The sequence below is a fragment of the Merops nubicus genome, unplaced genomic scaffold (genome assembly GCF_000691845.1).
Source record: "Merops nubicus isolate BGI_N331 unplaced genomic scaffold, ASM69184v1 scaffold19567, whole genome shotgun sequence".
Classification (NCBI taxonomy): Eukaryota; Metazoa; Chordata; class Aves; order Coraciiformes; family Meropidae; genus Merops; species Merops nubicus.
In genome coordinates, this window is record NW_008621250.1 from 47,932 (window position 1) to 75,536 (window position 27,605).

Below are 27,605 nucleotides of genomic sequence, written 5' to 3' on the forward strand. Positions count from 1 at the left end.
CCCCCAGCGCCTAGCAGATTTTCTTTGATTCTTTAATCATTTCACAAGCCTCAACATTTCTGGCATAATATTGATATTTCCTGCAGGAGGTTTCCTTGCACTTCAGTGAGAGCAGTTCAATGGGAAAATGCAAACAAGCATGCATGTTTCCTGCAGGCTGGAGGTGTTAGCCCCAAGGACTCATGTATCAGTGCAGCACAGAAATACTAATTTGTGGTCTTTGCTACTGCCTCATGCCACCTCAGAACCTGTGGCTGCCTTGAGTGGCAGCAAATTGTATGGATTTCCTTGTGTCTAGGAATTGGTATCAGGACTCGGGTTATCACTGAAGTTACAAGCTGTTGGCAACAAATAGTTGAGAAGCTATTTTATAATCTTGAAAAGGTTGTAGTGGATAAATTTCTCATGTTTCAAGTACATCTGTTGTCTAGATGGCATTTTTCTGAAAAAGCTCTGAGATGCTGGAGTTCTTATAGGAAGGGAGAAAACATGACTTCCATCTCTTCATAATGCCCGTCGGAGCAAGGGGGCTTTTAAACGAATAGTCAAATTGTGCTACACAGAAGAGACCAGAATGACTTACAGAACCATCCTTTTGCAGGCATTTTGCATGTCTCTCCTCTAAATACATGTGCCCAGGCGTGCCAGCTGTGATGAGCACCTTACTTGCCAATATCAATGCTTATTATGCGCACACCACTGCCTCCACAAATGTGTCTGCTTCGGATCGCTTTGCAGCCTCCAATTTTGGGGTATGTTTGTGTGTTTGGTGATGGTAAAATTGTACGTCCGTAGTTTGCCTATGGTGCTTCTGGCTGTTGATAAATAACTTGTTCTGTTTAAGGAATATTAAATCTATGAGGAGTTGGAAGCTGTGGAGCTCTTATGGACTGGACAAAGAGCATGGATTTATTGTCGTCATCACACATTTTAGAAATTCATTAGTGTAATGCATTGTGTTGTTTATTCTTTGTGTTCAGATTACACTGGAGCACAAATGGTATGGAACGAGCAAATAATACTAAGCTCTGCATGATGATGCTGTTGATAAAATATACCCTGTGATCTGATAATTTCAAAACCTTATTTTTAAAAACAGCAACTTTAAGAAGACAAAACAAGTCTATCCCCCTAGTAGTTAATATGTTTTTCATATAATGTGGTGGAGTTGAGCATGCTAGTAAAGTATTCGGAAAAGGTGATGATTCCTATCAGACTGAGAATTTATAAATTGAGTGAGGAGGTGTTTGCAATGCCAAGTCAGAAGCCAGTATGGAGACATCTTCAAGTGAAGCATGTAATACTTTCACTGAACTAATAGATAAGATCTTGGAGCTGTCTCATTGTTCTGAATTAGGCCCTTTTCTGCTTGTTCCTTTATTCATCTCTGAATAAATATTTTCTCTTAGATATAAGTTTGGTGCAAATTACACATTAGAAGTCGGAGGAGTTTTTGTTCTGCCTCTACTTCAGGATGATAATGGAGGATTTCTCTGACTATTATTAAGTCACACAGATTTCAGAAACAGTTACAGTATAAGAGTAAATCCAAGAACTGAAAGAAAATAGTTTGCACAATACTATGCATCCATATTGCTTCCTCCCTTTCTCCTAAGATTTGACAATAATTCCCTGCTATCCTACTGTTTACTCTGAACATTGATTGGACAGTGATGATATGTGATGTTTACTGGTGTTTTCTGCTGAACAGAAAGAACGATTTGTGAAGCTTCTGGACCAGCTTCATAATTCACTTCGGATTGATCTCTCAATGTACAGGGTGAGTGTGAATAAACAGAATCCTTTCAGGCGTTCTGGTGGGCAGAGGGGAAACACACTATTTGGTTTCCTCTTACATTTCTAACCTTTTGGGTAGGTGTGTCTTATGGAATTGTCATAACAAGCTTGTTGCTGAAATACACTATTTTGTGTTCCTCATGGATAAAACTTAAACCATGGTTTTTTTTTTCTTCCACTATAACATCCTAAAGACTTCTGAAATAATTTAAAGACTGTGAACTGTGCTCATCCCTGATACTCTCCCAGAAATACAAGTTAGATTGGATTAGTTAATCTGAATTATTCTTTTCAGCTTCTGCAGATATTACCTACAAAGGGAAAACAGACTTGTTCTCTCCTAGTAAATCTTACATGTTGTCACTTGTTTTAGATTTGGCAAGCTCAAATCACTGTCCCTGACTCTGGATCTACAAAATAGGCTCTGAAGCTGAGACCTCACCCCAGCTTCAGCGCCTTGTGAAGGGATGAGTTTTGAATGTTGGCAGGGGTCCATCAGGCTTCTCAAAGCCTCTCGTTTGTTTTGTTGCCACACTAGAGTTGACAGATTCTTCTCATGTGGCTTGGCTTTTTTTTAATTCTTTGCTATTTGTGTAATTAATGACTAATTCATTTTAAAAAAAATTAAATGGTGGCAAAATGTGAGCTTTGATTTTATTTATTTATTTAAAAGTAGGTCCTCTTCTGGTTAGTGCATATATCTGAAACACAGTAAAACATATAGAGGAGGGAGACAGCAGAAGGTTAAGAGAAAAAGTGCATTAGGAGGACAAGGGGCAAGGTGCAAAAGAAGATAAAAGGAATATGTAAAGAGCTATTCTAAAACCACATTACTAGCAAGAGAAAGTCTAAAGAGAGCACTGGTCACGAAGTTGCAGAGGGAAAATTATCAGCCAGTGGCAATAGGAACTAGTGATGCCTTTTTTATTCCTTGGTCTTCAGAAAAAGCTGCTTTCTGGTGGTTACTGCAAGTAAACTTTGGACAAACAAGTAAGATCTTACATAAAGGGCCAGGAAAGATTTGTGTAGTTTAAATAATTCAGATGTTATCTAATTGGCAGTATATTTTGAGAAATGGCTGAAGCTATTTGGGAGCTCTTAGTAATTATTTTAAGTCCCCCTGAAGGGCAGGTTAAGGTCTGGAAGTAAAAAGGTGTTAGTTTCCAGCTTTCCAGACAGGAGATGGCAATTTACAACTGAAATTACCCAGATTAAGCCTCGCTATTCCCCTAATTTAATCAAGATGTTTGCAAGCACTTAAAACAATGAATAACCAGTGGTGTGGATCTGTGAAAAAGAAAGTGTCAAACCAGTGTGTGTTTTTTCCAGAGCAGGGTGGCTGGTGAGGAGGGGAAAGGTGGAGCCCTCTCAGGAGTGCCTCCAAGTCACCCTCTGAATAATTATTTTGAAAAATATTTTGTCAGCAAGTGCAGTTATTCTGTATGCATGGCAGCTGTGCTTTTTGTTGGTTGGTCGCTAACTGACGTAAGCATAGAGAAGGCTGAATTTCAGTGTAGATAATGTTATTTTTTCCAGATTATTATTCCTAATCAAGAACATGCATTCTGTGGCCAGCATTCATTCAATGGTTTTTGTTTTACTCTTGACCCATGGAAACGTTTGGTTTTGGTAAATACCCCAAGTGCCAGGGAGTCCATGTGTGGACACGGTAACTTTATAAAAGTAGAGTTGTCTAGGAATGAGTGTCTACAAATTGTTATAAGGAGCATTAAATTGCTTGCAGTGGTTAGCTCAACTGCAGCAGTACTCAGTTGCTGTCACGAGACTGTATTTTTCTGCAAGTCTTCAGTAATACATTAAAACTTATTCTATTCTGCCCTTTTTACCTTTGTCTCTAGTAATTTTTGAATGTACAAATATGAAGAGACAATCCAAGTGAAAGTTGCCTTTGCTATTTTACTTGCAGCAAAACCAATCATATCAGCTTGAATGTAAGAACATGCTGAGCAACATGAACGTTGTTGAAGGACGCAGGAAGGGAGGAGTGGGACTGTAGGAAGGGGCACAGTGCCTGAGGTCAGAAAGAGTCTCTTGCAAGAAACGAAGCTTGCTCCATTCATCATTTTGCATTTACATGCATACGTATGCATAATAAATGCACATGCATGTGGTGTATTGGGAAGGGACAATGAGACTTCTAGTTTCAGGAGAACCTGGGAAGGGGAAGAGGAAGCTATGGGTATAGGCAGCGTCGTGGTGGGTAGAGTAAGTAAAATAAATGCATTAGCGTGAAGCAGGTGCTGGAGGATAGGTGGTTATCTTGGCAGGTTGGATCTTACAGGGTACTGAGTGGCTGCAATGACTTCACAGAGGGAACAGTGCTCATTTCTCCTTCTCAGTCCAGTTTGTTTCTCTGGAAAGTTTGTTTATACACCCCATCTTGGTGTCTAAGAAGAGAAGCCAAAAATGAAGCAGTGAGTGCAGAAAGGAAAGGGTCTGCACAAGAAACCTCAAGCAAGAGGCCATGGCTGCTGCTGGTGAGGCTGTTGCTCTCTGCCTGCTCCTTCTGCAGCCAAAGATTTCTTGCCACCAAGGGTTGTCAATCTTCTGGCATCCACAAACTTTAAATTTCTACAAGAAGCTATTTAATTAAGCAAACAGATAAGCTTCTGCAGCAATAGGGCCCTATTTATTGAGCATTGTTTTGACTGGTACAAGCTTCTCAAGCAGGAAACGTTTCCAAGACACTTTCCTTATTTAGCACATGTTTGAAGCCTTGTGTGGATCTGAGTGTGCTTTCCAACAGGATTTCCCTTTTCTGTCAACAGAATAACTTCCCAGCCAGCAGCCGTGAACGGCTGCAAGACCTGAAGTCTACAGTGGATTTGCTGACCAGCATCACTTTCTTCAGGATGAAGGTAGTGTTATGCCTGGGGGTGGGAACAGGGCTTCTTCTCTTTCTGCTACAGGACTTGATTTCCCATTTTTAAGCCATTGTTTCGTGTCATTGTGCTTCAGACACTTGAGGGATATAGTGATCATCTGCTGACAGTGTAATAAGCATCCACATTTTCTCTTTACTTTGCTGTATTTTGCATCATGAAGGTGAAAGTTGGAGATTTTCCTGGGTTTTTTTAGTCATATGTATAGCACAAAAGAATTTAAAAAAAAAAAAAAAAAAGAAAAAAATTATCTGGTTTTAGGCAGATAATTTTCTTTTCTTACTAGCAGTAGGAAGGTTTTCCTAATAAAGCTGTCTGGAAAATTTTTCAGTCACTACCATCTATTCACCGTCTTTTATCTAGTAAATATTTTTAAATTTATTTCTTGGAGGCTAAGGTAATAAAATGGGATAGTATCTCTCAGTAGACATCCAAGAGTGCTGTTATGAATGCTAATGTGCTGGTTCTGTGGCTAAGTTTTTTGTTCTAGCAATGTGTAATGAGATTATTTTTAATTCCTCGTTTTTGTTTCTAAACTTTATTTAAAATACTGTTGTAGGTTAGCGCATATTACTTGGTAGTTTTTATCTTATCAGAACCAAAGCAAATCTTTAATTGGAGCTATTTCAGGAAATGCTTACAATTTTATTCTGAAGCTCTAGGGTAAGTGATGTAGAACTTTACTTTGGAAGTGTTCATTCAGGCAACATGTATTGAAATTGTGCTTTATAGAAATACCTTGAAAAAATTTAGAGATAGTGACAGTATCAAAATTGTTTCAGATCATGGTTTTATTCACAGGGCGATGGCTGCATATCTTAGTTTAAAGTAACCCTGCAGTGTTTTTCTAAAGCAACACAAGAGTGAAACAGTGAAAAGAGCTGTTTTTGCAAGAGAAGGTGTATCAGTTGGCATGCCCCTAAGGATTCTGGTGTGCTTTAAAATTGAATAAAGCTTGTGATGAAAGTTATCCTTAAAGAAACTGCATTTAGAGGCATGTAAGTGAGTCTTCAGCAAGATTTTCCGGATGAGATGTAATGTGCTTAGCTAGTCTGTTGCACATTCTTGCTGTGTTGGTATAGATTACTCTCTGGCTTCATAGCAAAATCCTCTAATTTAGCAGAATCTGTGTATACTTGGCTCAGAAAATACACATCAAGCCATGTGATGTATTTATTCTCAAGAATCTTCCTTGGCATTTCAAAATTTCTTTTATTCTCCAAAAGACCCTGCAGGGACATAAGTATTGTCATTGCTGGTTTGTGCTTGAGGGGAGCAACACGTTCATGTTTCCAGGTCACTAATAGCACAAGTTGCTGTGAGAAAAGCAAACCCACCAAGTCTTGTGTAGTTTCCAAACCAGTGACTTGTTCCTTCCCCATTTGAATTGGGAACAGTGCTTTGTTTTGACTCTCTTTTGTCTCTTTGCCAGGTCCAGGAGCTTCAGAGTCCACCCCGAGCCAGCCAGGTGGTGAAGGACTGTGTAAAAGCTTGCCTCAACTCCACCTATGAGTACATTTTCAACAACTGTCATGAGCTGTACAGTCGCGAGTACCAGACAGATCCCGTGAGTAGCTGCTGAGCAATCAGAAATCTGAGTTTCTGATTTTCTTAAGATAATAACAAGAATACTAATTGATGTAAAAAGCTAGCACAAATAAAATAGTGACTTATCTTCTGAACGCACAAAACTTGTAATCAGCTGATGAATGCTAATTAGTAAGTGGAGGATAATAATTGTTTTACACTAATTATGATTCATTTTGCCAAATTCAGTTATTTCCTGAGCATTTACTTGCAAAGGGAGGGTTTGATGCAACTTTCACTGAGCAAAAGCCAGCTAGAGCAAATGTCAACTGATAAGAAAAGTGTCTTTAGCATTAGGTAAACCTCAAGCAGTGAAATTTTATCTTGTTTTCTAGAACCCAGTGTCCAGCACTGGGCTTGGGAGATACCTCGACACAAACTGTTTTCTAATGCATAAGAGCTCTGCTGGCCACTCTGCAGTAATGCACACACAGCATGTCAATGGGGATATAGTCATAAACCCTGGTGCCTAAAAAGTGATTGTTTGGGGCAAGCTTAGCGCAAATGTTGTCTCAGGAGGTCTTCTGGAGTCTGACCTGTTCTTGGTGTGGAAAACGACACAGTAAAGGTTGCTGGGGTTCAGAGGCCACTGGTAAGCAACATGGTTCAGTGTGTTACTGTGTCTTGCATTAGGTCGCACAGGTTGCTACTAGATATTAGTAATTGTAAACTCCTGGGAAGGAAGAGTCCACGGATAATTAGAGGTTTTTGTTTACATAGTGATCTACATTTTCCAGGTTTTTATTTCCCCTTTAAATTCACATTGGCTTCCTTCACAGAACAAAAACCAGGACCTTCCTCCTGAGGAACAGGGCCCCAGCATCAGGAACCTGGATTTCTGGCCAAAGCTCATCACTTTGATAGTTTCCATCATAGAAGAGGACAAGAATTCTTATACCCCAGTCCTGAATCAGTAAGAATCTTCTATATCCTGTATGGGCTAATGCTAGTCTCTGTGTGCTCTGCTTTATTTGTTGAACTGCTTTCTATCTCTTCTGCCACTTGTGTATTTATAGAAGTACTTATCTTGTCTGTCTGTCTTTCTGTCTTATCTGTCTCTGTCTATATAAATAACTCTTTTTGATTGGGATGGAAGAGTTTCAAAAGGTTCAGTAACGATGGCGTTCGAACACAAACACCCTGATTATTACAATCCTGAACTCAGGGAGGCACCTGAAAATGGGGTGAGAGTTCTTTTGGTTTTTTCTGATGTTGAGCAGTTCTGAGATGCACATTAATGCAGACTGTGGTGCCATGGTGATAACAGCTTATGCTGTGGTTTAGGAAGGTGGTGTTCTGTGCAGCACTGGGAGATTGCACTGGGTGGGGTTGGCACTGCACTGGAAAGGAGCTTGAAACTGGACTGTTTAAATGGTGGGTATTCCTGCAGCAGTCCCACGGGGCAGGAGAGGGGGAGTTACCTGAAAAGATACTATACACAAAGAGCTAGATTATACCCTAGTGATCATTGATTAAACACAACAGGCACACCTGATTATTGTTCACTTGTCTGTGTAGTAACCCTAGGAAAAAAAAAAGTGGGGAAAAAAAAATTGGACAAGAAGAGGGAAGAAGTTGCAAGGGCACTGAGATCACATTACCAAACTTATTGTAGGCATCTCTTCTAGAAGAGACGTCCAGGGCCTGGAGTTCAGAGTTAAAACCAGTCTCAACAGATATGTTGTTTTCAGGTTATTTAATCTATACCACAGAGTCCTCCAGTCTGTGATCTTCAATTTCCACCTGGTCATTTATCTAGGATGAAGGAAACATCCGTAATGTTGAGCTTTTCAATTTCTAGTTTATCTCAGAGCTGATTAAAGAAGGGCCCTTTGCTCTGATAAATGCCAAAGCCTTTCTCAAATGTCCCCTCAGGTTTCCTCAGGAGCTCGCTGTTGGGAAGATCAGTGCAGAGGTGATGTGGAGTCTTTTTGCCCAGGATATGAAATATGCCATGGAAGGTAAGACAGTTCCTCACTGCTGTTGATGATCTCTTGTTCTCACCCATTGGGTGTAAGTAAGGCTTAACCATTATTTGGAGAAGGGATTTCTAGTGGTTTGTGGACAGCTGCTTTATGGGTGCAAATTGAGACTGAAATCTGCATGAGCTCTAGACTTGTGTCAGGCTGGGTTGCAAGCTGTTTATTGTCATCCCAGCTGGTTTGGAACCAGAAGCTCACTTTGACCTCAAGATACCATGGCTTAGGTAAGCAGCAGCTTCTTTCTGCAATGTGAAATGGTAGAAAGGACTGGGGAAGCAGTTCAACTCTGGGTTGTACCATGTCTGTAGTTCCCTGGATGGTGCAATGTAAACAGTCTAAGCCCTTGGCAGAAACATGCTGTTAGAACACCACCAGAAATAATTTCCTTACAAAGGTCAGAAAACATCCAGCTCCCATCGCTTCTGCAGCTTCAGTAGCTGTTGTTTTTCTAGTGTTTTTCAGGATCAGGCTTTATGATTATCTATAAGGTGATAAAACAGAAGTGTCAGTGCTGCATATGGCATGCCAGCTGTGTTCATATTCCAGAACCAAGTCCAGCTACTGCTTTTGGGCATTCACAAAACTATGCTCAATCCATTTGTCCCCAGTTTGATCTAAGATCACTTACAGGAGTGATGGCCTATTAGAGTCTTCCTTCAGACTGTTATAAAAAAAATGCTGGCAGTAAGACAGTTTCCTGCATTTTGTTCTTCAGAACAGTCTGGATGGTTGCTCTGTAAGTGAAGAAGTTTGACTACCTATTTCTTAGTCTCTGTCAACACAACAGGGGTAGAGACTGTGCTGTGGGGGAACACACTTTGCCAGCTCTAGGCTTGAATTCAGCAGGTCTGGATGACATATTCTCACTTCTGTGTTAGGCACTTTTTATATATGCCTTTACCCTACAGTGCCTTTGCCTTGCAAGGTCATGTTGATGTAAGAACAGACACTGCAAAAACTGACTGAGACCTACTAACTATGTTGAACAGTCTCTTGTCGTGACTGTCACTACTTGCTCGTGTGTTAGAGATAAGGCAACTGTAGTAATTTCATGTTCACTTTCCCTGGAAACAGTGTGCTCTGGCCAGCCATTTTAGCTCCCCTTTCATTTTGTCCTTATTTACCCTTGTGTGCTCACCCTCAGGAATTTATAATGCAGTCTGCTTTTCTATGTGTTAAAAGTGCTGCATCTTCCTCCTTTATCAGCAGCCATAAGACGTTGATCTGTCCAGATCTAGCTGTTGACTTTTCTAATATTCCATTTCCCTGTTACCAAAATGCAGCTGCAAAACAGTTACTGACTGACTGTGAATTTTACTGTCAAAGGGGACATCACTTTGACCAATTTTTTTTTTTTTCTTCTCTTTTAAATGGTTCTATTTGATCGCTGGTGTCCAGGTTAACTCTGCCTCCCAGATTTTTCTCTGATCACATCTAATATTTGCCCTTTACCTCTGTCCTCCCTGGTGAATGGGCTTATTTTAGGTTTTCCTGACATCCTTTTGGTCACTTAAGAGCTTCATAAGACAAAGGTTGGCCTGATGTTTCTATTCATGAGCTAACCAGTCCATAGCAAATAGTTGCTGAAAGGGTATCTCCCTTCAAAGTATTTCTTGGTGAGGAAAGCTGACACGAAGGTATCTGCTGGGCAGCAAAAGGTTTGCATTTTGAACAAAAAAAATGCATCCTACATGTATTTGTAGCCCAGCTGTGCAAGTCCCTCAGGAGGACTGAACAGTGATAGAGTCTGTGTTACTATCTATCTCTTCCCAATATATATTCAAGAAATCCTCAGGGTGCAGAATTCTGTTTGAGGCAAGCATGATTCCTCACTGCTTTGCTCTCTAGAAACTTATGAAGATAACATTTAGAGCAAGCTCTACAATAATTCAATTACAGACCTTACTACATATATTTTAAATATAGATGATTGGATTAGCTCTATGCATTTTTTTTAAATGAGGGGAAAAAAAGGATTAAAGGAAACAGATTAAGTGATGTGAAGGATGACGATTAGATTAGCTGTCCACAGCTCTTGTCTCTGTCATTTCTTCACTTGAGTTACTCATTTCCCTACCACTTTAACTACACCAAGAGTTTCATACTCGTGTATTTGCCAGTTTGTGGAGTAATCCCTGAGTACATTTCTGGTGTGCTCCAGGACCTATATACATCAACAGCTCTCTGCAACAAAACCTAATCTGTTTTGTGGAGATAATGTGCACAAGAACCCAGAGCATAACACTGGCTTCTAACTTTCTTCATGGTGTTTTTCCTTATGTTCTGTTCCGAAGTTCTGGATAACATGAGCTCATTCACCTCACCAAGTGGTAAGTTCATGCTTCTTGGTAAAGTTTGTAGGCAAAGACTTTCATCTGGTACCCATATTTTACTCCTTTGGATGTAGTAGCTAGTATTAGCTTTAGTGTCCTGTAGTTTTATGCCCGTGATGAGCAGATTCGCAGAGAAGACTCGGAAGACTGTACTGCTGCTGCAGAAATGGAGGGTATGTGCTGCAAGGAGACTCCTGTTCTGACTAGTCTCTCCAGTTGGTTTTTGTGATGGTACCTGATACGCTGAGCAGTTCTGGGCAGTCCTGGGTATGTCTGATGAATAATAACTGCTGAAGTCAGAGCTCCAGTTCACATGTGGCTCCCTTCCTTCCTTTCTGTCTGGGGTGATACGAATCACTCTTGAGGATCTCTGTCCCTTCCACTCTGCAGTTGCAGTGAATTTTCTTCGAGGCCATATGACGGCTTTGGTGTAAAAAGAGTGCGGGCCTGGCTGTGTGAAACAAGTCCTCCCTCCTTCCACCCTGATGCTTCCACATTGCTCTCCAGTCTGCAGTGTCAAGGAGAGTTGGGAGGCTCAGAGGGGTAGGGATTTCTCTGAACTCAAGAGCAGTGCCTGGCTGCATGAGTTGTTTTCCTCTTCCCCACGGGTGGCACCACGGGTGCCTCTCCCAGCCAGAGCTTACGCCTGCGTGCATCGTGCACCCTGTGCAGGGAAATGTATAAATGCTGATTTATACCTAGAATACAGTTCTCAGGAGCTTCAGAATCAAAAGTCTTGCTAGCCTGTGGGTGCTGCAGCACATGTTCTTTGGGCAGCCTTCTGAAGAGTTAGGTTGCTGATGTGTAGAATATTCAAGTCATACAAACAAAATGCCCATTTTCTGTTTAGAACATGTGCAGCAGCTGGTTGCAATAGGCACGACAGCAGTGTGTTTGACTGTTGGAAGGCAAGTGCACTGCAGAGCTGTCTTATGCCTTTGTCTGCCCTAAGGAGACTCAGCTTCTGAGCACAGCAGAAGCTCCAGGATCTACCACACTTGCTTTGTTTTGTCCTTCTCTAAAAGCAGTGACTGCTCAGGGCACCATGAACAGCAGACCTGGCCCTCCCCTTGTCGCTTGTGAATGCAGTACAATGAGATGTTGAGAAATGTCCCTTGTTCCACATCAAACCAAGAATGAAACATATCAGATAGACATGTAATGTGGCCCAGGTTTGGCTGGCAAGATCATGCTAGCCTGGAGATACTGTAGTATAGAGGATGATGTGTCCACCTCTGGGACACTGACCAGTGCTCAGCAGCTGCACAGACTCCTTGTTAATCCACTGGTACTCAGATTTAGTAGATTTATCACTGTCCTCTGTGAAACCTCTGTGACCCAGGAAGCACAAACACTCCAGGTAAAGAGGGCTTTGGCTCTTCATTTACTCGGAAAACGTTAAAAAACAGTAACAGAAAATCAGTGTCTTCCTTGACAGCAACATTTAATCTTCTTTGGACACATTAGAAGAATTGCAAATTGGAAGCATATCTGATAGGCAGAGAGACTTGAATAAATTTGGTGGGCAGGATTGAGATAAATCATTCTGCCACATTGTCATTTCCAATAAGGGGAAGGGGGATCAAATGCACAGATGCCAGCTGTCTAAAGTGTTAGTGCTTCAACAGCCTAAGTACCTATTAGAGTCTCTGTGCAGAAATTCTACATTATTTACCAGAAGTTAACCCATGGAAAATAGGCTGACAATCGAGGAGAAAATCCATGGATTAAGGATGTGGTGGAAGTCCCATTCTCTTCCTGAGAAATAGAACTGGACAGGTCACTAGACAATGTGCTGCTAGGAAGCAGTTCCCTATTAATGTCCAATAATATGGCCTCAGTGACCCTTAAAGCTCTTCTCCAGAGGATAATGGTTTGCTGAGAAAATCTGCTGAGGAAACTTACAGAGAACTATGAGAGACTTACAGAACTCTATGGTCTTTTCAGGATAAAACACAGCAGTTGCTTCAAAATATCTGTGCCCTCTTTTGCTCTTGCTGCTGCTAAGCTCTTTAAAAGCCAGCAGGTTATAAAGCAGAACGGAAATGTGGTAAGACTGATGGATCCCATACTTTTCACTTTTTTTCTAAAATCGGTTTTCAAAGTACACCTCTGGCAGGTGTGTTTCCATGTCACCTTCAAGTGCTCTTAAACATATAAAAGAAGCAGCTGATCAAAACTGTGCAGGGTTCTCTGAAGAGGAGAAGGCAGATGTTATGAGCTGTTGGGGATAAGGGGGTTTGGGGGCTTTGTTGGCTTTATCCTCCAGCATGTTTAAGCTGTTACAGTTCACCTTTGTCTCTTCTTTGTCACAAGCCCCACCTTTCTTTCGCATACGTAAAGTTCTCTTTTATGGTGGTAAGATCTCTCCTTTCTTTTACTTGCCTGTAGTTTACCTTCTTGGTGCCAAGCCCCTCTTTACTGCTTAATTGGCTAGGTAGTCTTAGTAGCAGTCCTTGGGCTTATGCTTCTGTGGCTACTTTGCATCTTCCTCTTCTGCAACTTAGTAATGTTTTAAATGTCCTAAAAAATAGGAAAAGCCTTGAATTACTTGCTTTTAGTGCACTGCTTAATTTTGAGGAAACAAATCTGATTGGAGTCCTTTTTTCTTTCAAGTCACTCTCCAGAAACAGTGATTTCCCCATGCAGAAGCAGCACCTGGGTGGCAGTGTGTATCAAAGTTAATGAAGTTATAATTGTCCATTGATCTCCTCACTCTCACAGGGATCAAGGCATGCTGAGTGGGCATGGTTATTGCAGTGTTTGTTTCCAGTTTTAGGTCTGCCAAGGGAGCTTTGCCTTTCCTTGTGCAATTGTTCTTGAGGGAGGTCAGCAGTTGTGACACTGAGTGTGCTTATACTTCCTTAGTGCTCAAGGAAGATGCTAGATATATTAATGTGAAATGGGAATGGACTTTCCTTGGCTCCAGTACAAGAAAATTCCCTGTGCAGAGCAGAGGATCGTAGTACATGTGAAATCAGTGGTACATGTGAAGTAATTTTTCCATTGACCTGTTGCCCCTGGGGACTATGTCTCTCAGATACTGCACATTTTAATTTCTTTAAAACAAAGATTGAGTTTCATTTTATTGAGATTGTGTCTGTGTGGATCTGCTACATGTGAATCAGGATGAGATCTCTATTACACTGTTACAGAGTTTTTTAAGCGACTCACTGGAGTGTTCCACAACTTGGGAGCTGACAAGGCTTATGGTATAATTATGCATGAAAAATTGTTTGTGTTTTCAGTTGGATAATTCTTAAGTTGTTTGGCCTTTATTCTTGTGCATGTTGTTGAAGCCTCAAGAGAGATGTAGAAGTTCCTTAATAAGAAACTTCTTTCTTTCAGTAGTTACAAGAATTCACATTTATGTGAAAATAGATGATGATATGGTAAGATAAGCTTATCTGTCAGGTAACTGATTAGAAAGCTGGGGCTATTTTACATCATTAAGACATATCTTTTGCTGATATCTGTAGCATGTATTGCTTATGTGTGCATATAGGTACCCTGTTACTGGATACTTGTGCTGAAATCCTAGATTAAAGCCGTTCAGAATTAAGAGAAGGTCTTCCACTGTTAGATAGTTGCATCCTGTCTACATGTCAGCAGTGACGTCCTTGGAAAGTTACATCAATAATGAGGTAACCACATAAAATGTAGGAATATGAGCCTGAAGTTAAATTCTGGGGAAAAAAACATGATCCTGAGGCAAAATCAGGAATGTTTCACTCTCATATCTCACGCTATAGTTATGGGGCTAGCAGCTTGCTGTTGTGCTAGAGCAGACAGAGAAGCCTGGCACAAAGTGTATTCATGTTGTTGAAGTGAGGCAGTAGAACGAGGTCGATACAGACAGGCAGCATGAGAGAGTGGTGGTGGAGAACTGGTCAGCTGCTCATTCAGGATCACAGTGCAGGCAAAAGCTGGCTGCCGAGTCCTCTTAGCATCAAGAAAAAGGAATTAATTTTACTGTTTTCAAGGAGGACTTTGAAGAAAAGCACTGCAGTAGAAGGAGCTGCCTGTGAAAGCACATGAGGAGTGGCTTGGGAGAAAGCACTGAGATGCTTTACAACAAACTTAACAAGTAGTTTAAAAGCAGGGATTTTGGGCTGATCAGAGGTAGGAGTTCACTGCTGAAAGGTGGTAGTGTGGACATAGGCTGTGAAGGGCCTTGAGTGAAGACATGGAACATACGTTTCTTGTGAGAGGGAAAGGGTCCAGAGTGATATGTCTGCAGAAACATAGATCTAGGTATGTGGCAAGTGCTTTAGCACCATAGGCTTGTGGGAAGGGTCATGTGGAGTTACATGCATCATACAGGCCAGAACTGCATTGTCCTGACATAACCAGGGTGCAAAAACATGATGAAACCTGGCAGGAGGAAGAGGCTCAGCAGCAGGTAGATATCTAAGGGTCATTTCAGTGGATGTGTTCAGGAAGGCAATACAAATAAGAAAACAGTTGCCTTTTGAATGAAAGATGTTATGAATTTTTCCAAAATGGGGATCAGGAATGCTCCAGATCCTGTGTGGCTCATTTGAACTTGCTTGTGACTCACAGTGTCAAACTCTGAAGAACTTGGTGCTTTCTACTCTTAACTCAGGGATGTAGTGTAACGTGTTGGTATTGCCTTTTCCTATATTGAAGAATCAACATATTTGCTCTCCTTGATTTGTTTCCTGCAAAGATGAAATTTGGACTGTCTTACGTTAAATGCAGAGGCAGTAAGTGATTGCTTTATTTTTATTGCTTTGACAACCAAAAAGTCTTTAACAAATGGAAGTATTAATCGGAGCTAAAGAAATAAACTCCAGAGCCTCGGTGGTCCACCACCAAGAACCTCCTGCCTGCTGCCAAAATCCTGTGCCATGAAGATTTTGTGGCTTTATAGGTGCTTCATTCTCCAAACCACTGCATAGGGCGGACACACTTTATAAGACCTTCCTGTGCCTGATGCAGTGATAGTAGTAAATTGAGAACTAACTGCTTTTTTCCCTTCTTTACAGAGCATGAGAAGCACAGACTGTGTAAAAGTGCAGACTATATGAATTTACACTTCAAAGTGAAGTGGCTGTACAATGAATATGTTCGTGATCTACCTGCCTTCAAGGGAAAAGTGCCTGAATATCCAGCGTGAGTGTGCTCTGTCTCCTGCAGTAGACCCCCACTATCTGTTTCCTTGAGTTACCTTGAGGGCAGCTGGTTGGTTCTCTTGGGGCTGCCTTCATGATACACAATTTCTTCACTCCTGATTTTCTGTGTTTGTGTGTGTTTGTTCACTCTGGTGTTCGATGCCACAGTTCAATCCCTTATTGTGCAGTATCTGCCAAGATCTCAAAAGCTTTAGCAGTGGTGTGGGCACTTTAAGTCTTTAAGCCACCTCTTGTTGGCACTATGGGCTTTGGTCAATTCTTGAACATCAGTTCTGGATGTATGCTTATGTTCATGTGTTAACAGATACAGCTTTGTGTGTGTATGAATGTCATGTATATGCACACAACAGCATTTGTACTTAATGTTTTCTCTTTTTTTGGTAAGACTGGATGGTTTAGTTGGAAACATGAGATAAGCTGTCACTCTTAAGCTCTAAGCAATTGTTTGCAACTTTTATCTAACTTAAAAGAGCAGTGGTAGATTTCAGACCTGAAGGTGGTTTATGACCCTGGAAAGCTGTCTGAGCACCTGGAGAGAATTCTGTAGCTAGAGTCCCACACTTGGCCTAAGCAAAGAGCAGGTGTGTTGTCTCTGACCAGTGTTTATCTGGTTTTCAGAAGCTTGCAGTGATGGTTTCTCTACATCTTCAAGCAGCTTTTTCCCTGTGCTTCACTGTTACCCCTCTACTGGGTTCTGGGAATTTAACACAACCCCCTTTTTCCCCCTCCAAGTCTTTCTTGCTTTGGTTTGAACTTGTTACATCCTGTCTTACCAGCCTGGTCATGGAGAATAAATTGTTCCTGTTTCACAAGAGTAAAATTCTTCTCTCACGTCCCCTCTCAGTCTTCTGCTGGATCCTATTTGTTTCTAGCTTTCCTTGTAAGTGAAGTTTACTCACCTCTCTCCAGTTGGTCTGTGTCTGGACATACAACTTAAATACTGATGTTTCATCTAGACCTTGCTTGTGTTATCTTGCAGGCACTGCTTCTGCTCTCACATGCTGGGCTGACAGCAGCCTTTTTTTTTTTTTATTGCTTGGACTGTGTTTCCAGTTTGGCATTGTGAATTCTCTTCCCGTCCTGTGGTGCACACAGTCCCTCAAGCCTGGTGCTAGCTGCATACTAATAAGAGTTGAGCAGTTGGCCTAATTGCTTGGCTTGGGCTACAGGCCTTGCTGAACAAATCAGGTCTGCAAGAGGCATTAACTCAGTGAATAGGGTATTGGAGTGACAGTCTCAAAGCCCTGTTCTCTTTGCTGTGCCTCTGAGTCTGTGCAGTCTCAGGCAAGCCATCAGATATTCTTAATCTCTCTTTTTCTCCTGTGTAATCAGGATAATAATGCTCAGTTTTGTTCTATGGTCGCTTGCAGACTGTTCTGCTCTGCTGCCCTTTGTGATAGAGCTTCAGTGCTCATGTATGTTGGCAGCTGTTGGCTTTGTTATTTCACTCTTGTATTTTAGTAAAATAACCACAATGTTAGAACAGGTGATGTTTATTTCAACTTTAGCTTTCACCAGTCATGAAATACACCCTTGGTATCAATTATAGCACTGTTTTTGATTTGCTACATTAAAGGTAATTTTGATCTTAAAGCATCCTTAACAAAGGTGTCCAGTCATCAGGTTTGCACGTCAGTAAACTCTTGACATCAGTTAACTCTTTAGATGAAACTAAATTGCTGCTGTCCAGAGAACAGCTGAGTTGTGTGTTTACTCAATGGACAAAAGGCTATCCATAAACTCAGTTTCTTGTTGAAACTGTGGTAAACCATGCTTCTGATAGCCTTGAGATATGATTGAATAAAGTGAAGGCTCCAAAATATTGAAGCTGAAGTTTTTATACACCCCTTATTTTCTGAAATTCAGCAGCAGCTTCTGAAACTGAAGTAGCGACATAGCTGGGAGTGGATATTCAAAATTTCTTCCCTTCGTTTTTTAGCTGCCAGCTGAAAACTGTGAAGTGTCAGTTTCTGAAAAACTCCAGCTTAGATGTGTCAATTAGTGTTCTATGTTCTGTTTTAATACTGATGTTAGCATGCAGCTAGTAGTGTAGCTGTGCTAGAGACTACCTCCTCTCTGGTGGGGGAAGGCATTCCTTCCTTTGAAATCCTGTCTTATTCTTCTAGCTCACTTCATCAAACATGTTATTTATTCTATTACTCTTTGAAACCTTGCTGGCCTTCTTGCCTCTGTGCTTGCCAAGGCCCACAGGATGTTCATTGAGTGCTCACGTGCACCAACACACCAAATGAACAAGATTAATTCACCTGTGAAGTCTGAGACCACAGGAACCAGGCTCATGGCCAAGCTGAAACTGCAGCCTTTTGTGTTTCGTTACTGTTGTGCAACCAGAAGAGGTAAACTTCCATATAGTCCCAGAGCGCTGCTCCCTTTCCCAGCAGGCAGGACTGAGATGGATTCTGTGCAAACCTCCTCTGAAGGGGTTGGCTGTGCTGACTGGAGTCAGGCTGTGCTGACCCCTGCAAGCACAGAACGTCTCTGGAGCAGCCTCGTGTGCTGTGCATGAGTCATTACGGCGTTTGCTTCTAGGTCGATAGTTGAAGCAGACGAGGAAGAAGATACTTGCTGTATAACAACATTTTGAAGCTATTTCTGCATGAAATCAGATAATTTTTATTAGTTCCTGTGCTAGATAATTTTGAATGTCCTTTTGGATATGTTGCCTTCATAGGCCTCACTTGCTCAGCAGTCCAAGACCGTCTGATAGTAAAACACTGTAAGGGGTATTTGGCCCAAGATAACTCTAGGTTTGTGTTACAGCTCAAAGCACATTTTTGTCCTGAATGTGCGCAGGGACTGCAAGTATTTATAGATGATTTATACCTCTTACGTTTTCCTGCCAGCCAGTAAAGGACAAAGCTGAGGCTGGCTCTGCAAATGTAGTTGCAGAATTTCATGAGCTGACCTAAGTGATTCACTTTGCACTTAAGCATTCATATTAAACCACTTTCTGTCGATAATGCTTTTTTTAATGGGAGAGGGAGCAAACGCACCACCAGCCACTCAGCAGTACCTCTTCCCTTGCCATCCTTGTTTAGGCAGTTTGGTAATTCAGTAAAATACCTACGCACTTGATTTTCTGTGTCAACATATGGTAGCCATAAAAATGGGCAATGACTGTTCTCAAAAGTGAATGACTGCAGTGGTGCAGTGACTAAGGATAAATGATGATCAGGAGGTTGTTCTGCTTCTCAGAGTGAAAACCACAAACAGGTAGTCCTCCCTGTCACAGACCTATTGACACATGAAACAGTCAGCAACTTGCAGCCTGGGACTGTGAAGCAGGTGGAAGATGTGTACTTAATTCCTTATAAACCGTCTGCATTCTACTCTGAGGACTGAGCTGTCACTTTAAAATATCCTATTGTATTTTAAAGCAAAATGTTGAAAGATCGAGAAATTTGCAGCAGACTCCAAAATCTGCTTAATTCTAGAAGCCTGAAGTGCTGCTCAGAAGGAATTTTTCCAGAATACAGGAAGTCCATATGTCTGTGTCATTGTTCCACTGTTGCTGTCTATATTAAATACGGCTGCATAGACAGGTTGCTGTTGGCATTTAACACCATGTCAGTTAAAATTTCCAATATTAGCATTGATGTGCTTTATATTTCTAAGTGTAGAGAATATTTAAGGCCTTCTAGTATACTCTGTGAATTTGCTCTTGATCTGCCTCATGTCTGGCACATGCTTTCATGTTCGTTGCGAACTCAGCCCATAATTAGCACAATCTCTGTGAACACAGCTGCCTGTTTAGAGGGGGCTGTACTCTGTGAAGCTTGTATAATAATCTTTTGTGTGGACTTGAATCACACATGGGAACTTTTTTCCCTTATTTGTGAATGCTGTTTAGTAATATTTGAAATTAAGATTTGCTTCAGCTGTGGTGTGTTGGCACTTGCACACCGCAGATCCTAGACAGACGTTTAAATAAAGTTGTAAGTGCTGTGTTGTTGCCTAAACACAGACACACACACCCCCTGTTGTACTATGTGCATGTGTCCCACAGAGCAGAGAACAGTGGGATGGCCAGCTGTAAGATCCCATCATTGAGGTTGCTTCTCCCCTTGCCTACTTTGCCAAGGTGGGGTTTTGTAGAAGCCTTTTTGCTCAGTGCAGGAGCTCGTTCCAGCCACCACCTCGTGTAAGGCACCTCCCTGAGATACAGCAGTGGTTACTTCAGCAACTTCTTGGATTGTGGCTTATTCCTCTAAGTGAGGAGAAGGAGCAGAGACAAACTTTGCTGTCCTGCCTCTAGGACCTGCCTGTTTTAGGGTCCTGACCATGCTCCAAGGCTGTTGGTCCAGCACTTAACATGAACTAGGTTTGTGCTTCTTTAAAAGAGAATGGTGAAGAGCTGCTTATGGGGCCAACTTCCTACAAGCACTAGCAGAGGTGTCCTGCTAGCACCAGAAGTTTATCTTACTCAAGCATTTTCACAAGGAGATCAACAGCCCATAGAAATGGGAGAGTGTTCTAGAGAAGGCTTGGGGAAGGAGAAAGCAGGATTAAAGCAGAGAAATCTTGTAGCCTTGATTCGCCTTCTGGGCAATTCAGAAATATGTCTGTCTGCAGATAAAGTGGCTGAAGGGCCCTGGAAAACAGGTGCTTTTTTTCCTCCCTTTATACTCACTTGCAGTTCTCACATGAAAGATTGTACACCGAGATGGGCAGCAGGACGGGATCCCCTCTGTCTTGACATGCAGAGGCAGTGGGTTTGGAAGTCTCCCTTGTCCTTTCTAGCACATGGGTGAAAGGGGGAGAAAAAGACAAAGTCCTCTAAGGTGATGTGAAGTTAAAGGTGGTGCTCAAGGAGGAAAAAAAAAAAAAGAGGGAAGGTACCATTAAGAGGAAAAGACAGGAGAGTACAGAAGCAGTGCAGGACCAACAGTCTGCAGAGGCTGGGCTATGCTGTGGTCTGCTGGTAGAGCCCCAGTGATGGTACAGGCCGTGTTCATTGGTAGCTTGGGTACAGGTAGCAATATTTTTGGGAACTTCAGCTACACACACAGATAAGACTGTTCAAACAAGTAACAGTGGCAAGCTTTCACGAGGCTTGGTGAAAAAGCGGTAGTGTTGAGTCTGTTTGGGGTGCTCTGTTTCTTGCTGTAACTTGCTGTCTTTCCTGTCCTTCCTGCAGGTGGTTTGAGCAGTTTGTGATGCAGTGGCTGGATGAAAATGAAGATGTTTCCTTAGATTTCCTACATGGTGCTCTGGAGAGAGATAAGAAAGATGGGGTACGTAGGTCTCTGAGTGGAGGTCTTGGTGCTACATCCTTCAAAGCCCAGAACCAACCACCACCACTGCTGTAAATTAAGTTATCATACAAATGGAGGATGCAGCTCTTTTTTCTTGCTAAACAACTGTGAAACCTGTTTATTTTAGGACTTTACAGGCCATAGAGGGCTGTTCAATAGCACAGTGCATATCGTTTGCTTATGTCTTTTGTTCTGCTGCTGTTAATCTGTCAGCCAATGGCTTGGTGCTCTCTCAATCTTTCTGTGTTTGTTAGAAGTAACTGAAATAGAAGGCAGTTTGCATGTACTTAGTCATGCAGTGAGAATGTGACCTTAATCCACTGACAGAGTGATCTTATTCTTAATTTGCTGAGTATTCCTGATGGATCACAAGAGCCATCCCATTTGCTCAGTGGATGTTGGCAGTGTAGTCTGTGGTGCTAATGTAAGCATTCTCTTTAATATCTAAATGTTAAGAAAATCTAAAAAAAAAAGCTCTTTAGTCACTCCCTCTTTCCTCATTAACTGACAGGCAAGCCCTGCATTTCATTAAGACTCTCAGCATCATGCTGCATTTCCTTGGTACTTGTCATGTCGTAGTTTGTGAAGGACAGTAAGCTTATATCCCAACAGAACTTTCTATATAACTTTGCTGGGCCTTTTGGAGAGCTTTTGACTAATTCTGAGGAAAGTGTAGGTTTTGGAAGATCTAAAGTTTTCCTACCTCCAGTACAGCAGAAGATGGAGACCCTCATGAAATGGGTATATTTCAGATCTTTCCATTGAGAATGACTCTTTGTACTTCTGTTTTAGTTCCAGCAAACATCCGAGCATGCTCTGTTCTCTTGCTCAGTGGTGGACGTCTTCACCCAGCTCAATCAGAGCTTTGAGATCATTAAGAAGCTGGAGTGCCCAGACCCTGTCATTGTTGCTCATTATAATAGGAGATTTGCTAAGGTAATGTCCTCAACATGTACCTGTTTATCTTCCTTTGGTGGGATGCAAAACAATATGGTGGTTTTTTGTTTTATTTCCTGGAGTTCTCATGCAGTGATAGAGGACAATTAACACTGCTCATATCTTGTCTTGGCAGACTATTGGGAAAGTGCTGATGCAGTATGCTGACATCCTCTCCAAGAGCTTCCAGTCCTACTGCTCCAAGGAGAAACTGGTGAGACATGCTGAGCTTCTCTTCTTTCTTGAGGAATCAAATAATTGTCCTGATGAAACAAAATTTCTTACGTTGTACCTGACCGTGTTCATGGTGTAAATATTTTCACTGTTTTTTTATCACCATCAGTATGCTTTTGCAGATTGAATTCTGTCTTGCCCATAAATTAGAACTGGGTCCTGATGATTTGCAGGGCTTGAAGGCTGTCAGGTCCCCTTGAAATTAATTTCAGCTCTGCCTATATAGGTTGTCTTTCACAGTGGTGATTAAAAAAAATAAATTAAAAATGGGAACAGATTGCTTTGTAGATCTGCTACTTGGCAGCACTATTGGTTGACTCTTGTTGTCATCCAGTTATCTGGCTGTTTAATCCTGAATTCAGTAAAATTCTGTGTCCTGAATAAAACAGGGCCTTGCATTTTTGAACCTTGGGTCTGTCCTCCCTTTTTTTTTGCCATCTCCCACACGAGTACCAGAGATGTAACTGCAGAGGGAAGAATGTCTTGCTTAGGCTGCCCATGACTGTTGCTCTCAGGGTTGGCCTGCAGGATACAGATGTGTCTCCACATGCAGGTTTGACTAGCAGTTCCCCTTGTGATCTGGGATGTACACCATTCACAGTAGTGCATTGAGGCATTAAGAGGCTGAAGGGGGCACAGCTTGGGCTCTTGTAAGGTGTAGCAGGAGCTGCAGAGAGTTGGGTGTTGTCCTGACACTTATTCCTTGTTCACTTGTTCTCTGCGTGTGATAAAGATAAGGAGGAAAATACAACAGTATAGATCTCCTGGTCTGAGGTTTCTGTAACTGGCCATCTCATTTCAAGCTGAAGGAAAAACGACTTGCCTTTTACATTTGAGTGCTGAAGTCTGTGCATATTCTACTTCTTATCTGAGTCTCGGATCTGATGGTACTTGGGGAAGGGTTTTGAGGCACAGACTTTACCACTGGTGAAAATGTGTTGGCATCCTGAGCACCTGCTTTTGTCCCTTCAGCCGTGCATCCTGATGAACAATATCCAACAACTGAGGGTGCAGCTGGAGAAGATGTTTGAAGCCATGGGTGGTAAAGAGGTAAGAGCGCTGAAAGACTGAGTATTACTCATTCCTAATGGACTGTTACTGGGTTGTTTGCATCGTACTGTTTCTTGAAGACTGCAGTCATAAGGATTGCCCCATGAGACATGGCAGTATAAGAGTGAGGGGACAGTGATGCCTGAAGACTTTTCAACTCAATTTGTCATAAAATGGAGGAGCAAATATTTTGAAGCACAGAATAGCACTGAAGAAGGAAAGAAAAGGCTACATGCTGTGCTCATGTGGGCTGGATGTGGGCACGGCTCATGGTTTCGTAACTCTGAGGTTGGGTAGGTCTGAGAACCATTGACACCAAATCATTTTATACGGCATATAAATGTGGCACATTTTATGCCAAATGTGTGCCAAATGATCATTTTTTATGGCATATAAACCTTTGGCACTAAATGTCCAATGTCCAATATATTGCAGACATGCAAATAAGAGTTCTGTACTCATGCTTTGTTGGATACTCAGATTTGTTTATTTGTTCTGAAATGGCTGTTTTTACAGAAATAAGGTTTTCCTCACCCAGATCTCTGTTTCTGTTCTGATACAATCCATGTGTTTGCTTTTGTTTATTTGTCTCTTCTTTTTTTCCTTGCCTTTCAAGATTCAGGAAGATGAAGAAAAGACTGCTGATTCTGATGTTAGGAAAAAATTATTTTCAAACCTAAGTGCATTTTCTTGTATTGTGTTGTGGTAGAGCCTATGCTATGACCTCTATGCCAAGAGGAAAGTCAGCTTTGCTGATAGGCAGCTCAGTTTTTGCCTGTACTGCTGTTTCAAATCTTTCTTGTGCTCAGTGGCAGAATTCTATGAAGTGGCAAAAATCTCACAAACAGATTAATAGGCAAGGAAAACTGCTGTCATTCCTTGGCACGTGATGTCCACAATCCTACTTCTGAGCTCTACATCAAGAACTAGCATAACATGCTCCCAATTGTAATAGCAGTAGTAGTTAAACCCTCATTTTTCAGGAAAAAATAAACCTGTGATGAAATGTTTGTGAAGTGATTTATGAAGTTTTAATGCATGTGCACTTAATTTTCCTTAAGGAATCAATTTGCTGCCATTTTTATTAGTGGTGGCCTTTAAGTAGGACTTCTGTATGTTTCGAATAGAAAATATCACCTAATACTGTGTTAAATAGGGGGAGAGAAAAGGTATTTATTAAGACTGTTGGCTACTTTTCCTGGCTTAGGCTGCATATTGCCCTTTAAAACCTTCCACTGGAGGTGTAGGTAGGGTAGAAGAGTGGTAATGAATCCACTATGTCCTCAGAACTGTGACATTGAAAGGAGGAGAGAAGCCTAGACTACAAGCAATAAAACATGCAGGAAGAAGTGTAGCAAACATGCTAGGAAACTTGGTTTTGGAAATTGTTTTTGTTTTTTTTTCTTTTCTTGTCAAGTACTGCTTGTCCACTTCATTAGGCTGCCGCTGATCACCAGAAATAAATCGTGCTGTGTTAGGTGCCTGCATTATTTGCTCTCCCCAGGGGTTTCCCTCTTGGTGACTATCTAGTAGTTTGCTGCTTAACTTGAAACCTGCCAGGTCCTCTGTTTAGCTAGAGTAAACAAGGTCCTGTCCTAGTTTGAGCAGTCCTTTTTCTCATGCAGATTGAACCTGACTAGTGAGTAGCAAGTGGTGAGACAACAGCTTTGAAAATAGAGCATGTAGATGAACATGCTGCTGGTAGTGCATCTATGGGTTTTATCCTACCTATCCTTCAGGAAGTGTGGTTTTTACTTTGTGACAGATGTGATTTATATTAATCTATACGGTATGCAGTAGCATGCACAAAAGTAAGCATTATCCTGACTACTCTACCCAGAAAGGAACTGCTTCCTTAGGGGAGCAAGAAAGTAATGTAGTGGTATGTCTTAGCTGTCTTGAACTGTTCACCTTTTTGTGTCCTTAAAGGTGTTCTTGAGAACTAGGCATCAAATATTCCATTGCTCCTGTTCCATGGCACATATGTTGGATGCACCATGTGTGAAACTAGACCTTAGGGACTGGCTTTAGTTAAAATGTGCTTGTGACTTCGTCTGGTTCTGATTCACAGATCTGTCTCCATCTGCAATAGTAGCTGGAGCACTGCACAACTCTGGAAAGCTTTGAGCTGCTACCTTGTGCTCTTTGCCAGTGGGTCCAAAACGCTCCTGGTGAAATCTGTATCACTTACTCCCTTTTGCAGCAAAGGAAGTGAAGGGACGGGGCTTACCCATAGCCACCCTGCAGTGTGGTGGCATGTCATGGAGCAGAAGTGCTTGCTTGCCCACAACTATTTCTTGAGATTGAGCTCCTTGACATAGTGCCTGCTTTTTTCCCCAAATGGGACATGGTACAATTGTCCCCACTTCTCTTGTTGTTTTTCCAACAGTAGTACTCAGAAGGCACAGAACAGGACAAAAAGTGCCCAGCATTTCTGGGTTTAATGTGTTGACATCATGTGGTCTGTGAACATTACTAGTCAGTAAGGACAGCAGAAGAGCATTAGAGAGCTCTGTATGGAGGGATTCTCTTGAGTCTGTGCTTGTGATCTCAAGGCATTTATGTACATACACATATACATATATATGTGCATACAGAAAGAAGTATCTTAAATTATTTTTAGGATTTATAATTAATACTCTTATTTCCCTTCTCATCTGTGTTGTTTTCATTGGTTGAAACAGCTTCACTGTGACTCAGTAGCATTCTCAGACATTTCTGAAGCATGTTTTAGAAAGGCAGTGTTTATGAAGTGGCAGGTAGCATTAAAAACATAATAAACAGTGAAATCAGGGGGAAAGTCCTGGACAGAAATCGAATACATGAATACCTTTTAAACCTCAGATTCTTCTGAATCATATCCAATACACCCACAGAATGGAGATTGCAATTTTTCTCTGTGCTGAAGTGGGCTGTATAGATTCATTGCTAGTATTTGCTTGAACTTGGGCCTGTTTGTTTAATTACTCATACATTATCTAATAAAACCTAATGTGACCTGCATTTTCTAGCCATCTCTGCAGTTTTCCTGCAGACTTCAGCCTGCTCTGTGCTGTCCCTGATGGCAGAATAAGCCTTTCTTATTTTGCTTGAGAGAGATGGCCTTCTGCAGTCCATTATTTTGCTTAGCTTCATGAGTTATGAGCTCATATTACTGAAATTAAAAGGTGCTGCACTGCATTGCCCACTACTGGAGTCTAGATGTGTTGTGGAAACCTAGTTTAAAACATTTCTGCACTTTTTTTTCCCCCAAAGTCGATCACATGAGGTGAGTATCAGAGGCAAGCACTGCCTAGGGAACCCAAAGAATTAGCTGCTGAGCAGCAGCAGATTGTCATCGTATAATTTTCATCCTTTCAGTTTCAAGCTGATCTGTACAATTAATGCTTCAGGCAGCTTTCCTCTTAATGCTCAGACAGGGTTAGCCTGCGTTTTAAATCCTAAGTTAGCCACTTGAATAACAAATTGCAGGACAGCTTAGAAACAGCCAGGGCTTCATAGGAATTTTCTCAAAGGATTTGAGGTAGCTACTGATCACTCCACTTCAGTTTCCCATGTGCCATAGCTAAGGCCACCCTAGTAATTGAGTAGCTGGCAGCTGATGTTTGGATTTAGTGCTCCAGGTTCCTTACTCTTGAAACCTATGAAAAATGGGGAGATGCATGAAAATCCAGTGCAAGCAAGTCACCTTTGCAGAGTGGGGCTTCCAGGGATGCAGAGCAAAAATAAGCAACTTCAAGCTGGTGCCAGATGAAGTCTGTAACTTGTATAAAGCTAAAATAGGGTAGCAGGGCAAAATTCTCTAGCTGCTAATATGTCAAATCAGACCTGGGGACTTCACAGGCTCTCTGGCTTTGAGATGTGAATTAACATCTTCAGCCTTCCAGAAGGCAAGAGCTATGTTTCTCCAACTACAGAGGAGCCTTCCAGTTCTGATGACTCATGATTTGCCAGTCTGTTTAGAAACCAAAGAAGAACTAATGACATCTCTTGGAAAATTTGGAAACTCATCACAGCAAATTCTTAGATTAATGGTTCCATTTCATCCATGAGAGAAGCAGGACAGGATCAATCTAAACTGAAGCTCATCCCTATGCTGCAAATGGCACCATTCAGATTAGTGGAGGGCTTAAGGTTCCAGCCCTGAATGTGCTTGTGTGAGACTTAGAGGCCTGGATTCTCTGAAGTCCCAGGTCCCAAATCTTTGCAGGAAATGAAAAGGGCCCCGTGTTCTTCCTTCCCATGTAAGTGCAGGGTTACCGCTTCCCTCTTTCTGTGCACCTCAGTTTTCTGTATCACACATTTAGTCTCAGCTACGGAACTGTGGCTGTACCAGCCATCATTTCTACTG

At 41.6% G+C, this 27,605-nt stretch overlaps 1 protein-coding gene across 1 annotated transcript in view; it reads left to right on the forward strand.

Annotated features, from left to right (window-relative positions):
- The window catches only part of UNC13B (unc-13 homolog B (C. elegans)), a gene marked incomplete at its 3' end in the record, with an annotated part of 78,794 nt that overhangs the window by 44,987 nt on the left and 6,202 nt on the right, over positions 1 to 27,605 (forward strand). The window contains exons 13-23 of the mRNA XM_008944419.1: positions 602 to 752; positions 1,712 to 1,780; positions 4,587 to 4,676; positions 6,133 to 6,267; positions 7,067 to 7,200; positions 8,163 to 8,248; positions 15,612 to 15,738; positions 20,917 to 21,013; positions 21,827 to 21,970; positions 22,107 to 22,184; positions 23,177 to 23,254. Of these exons, the coding sequence (XP_008942667.1) occupies positions 602 to 752; positions 1,712 to 1,780; positions 4,587 to 4,676; positions 6,133 to 6,267; positions 7,067 to 7,200; positions 8,163 to 8,248; positions 15,612 to 15,738; positions 20,917 to 21,013; positions 21,827 to 21,970; positions 22,107 to 22,184; positions 23,177 to 23,254 (1,189 nt within the window). The remainder of the gene's footprint in view (positions 1 to 601; positions 753 to 1,711; positions 1,781 to 4,586; positions 4,677 to 6,132; positions 6,268 to 7,066; positions 7,201 to 8,162; positions 8,249 to 15,611; positions 15,739 to 20,916; positions 21,014 to 21,826; positions 21,971 to 22,106; positions 22,185 to 23,176; positions 23,255 to 27,605) is intronic.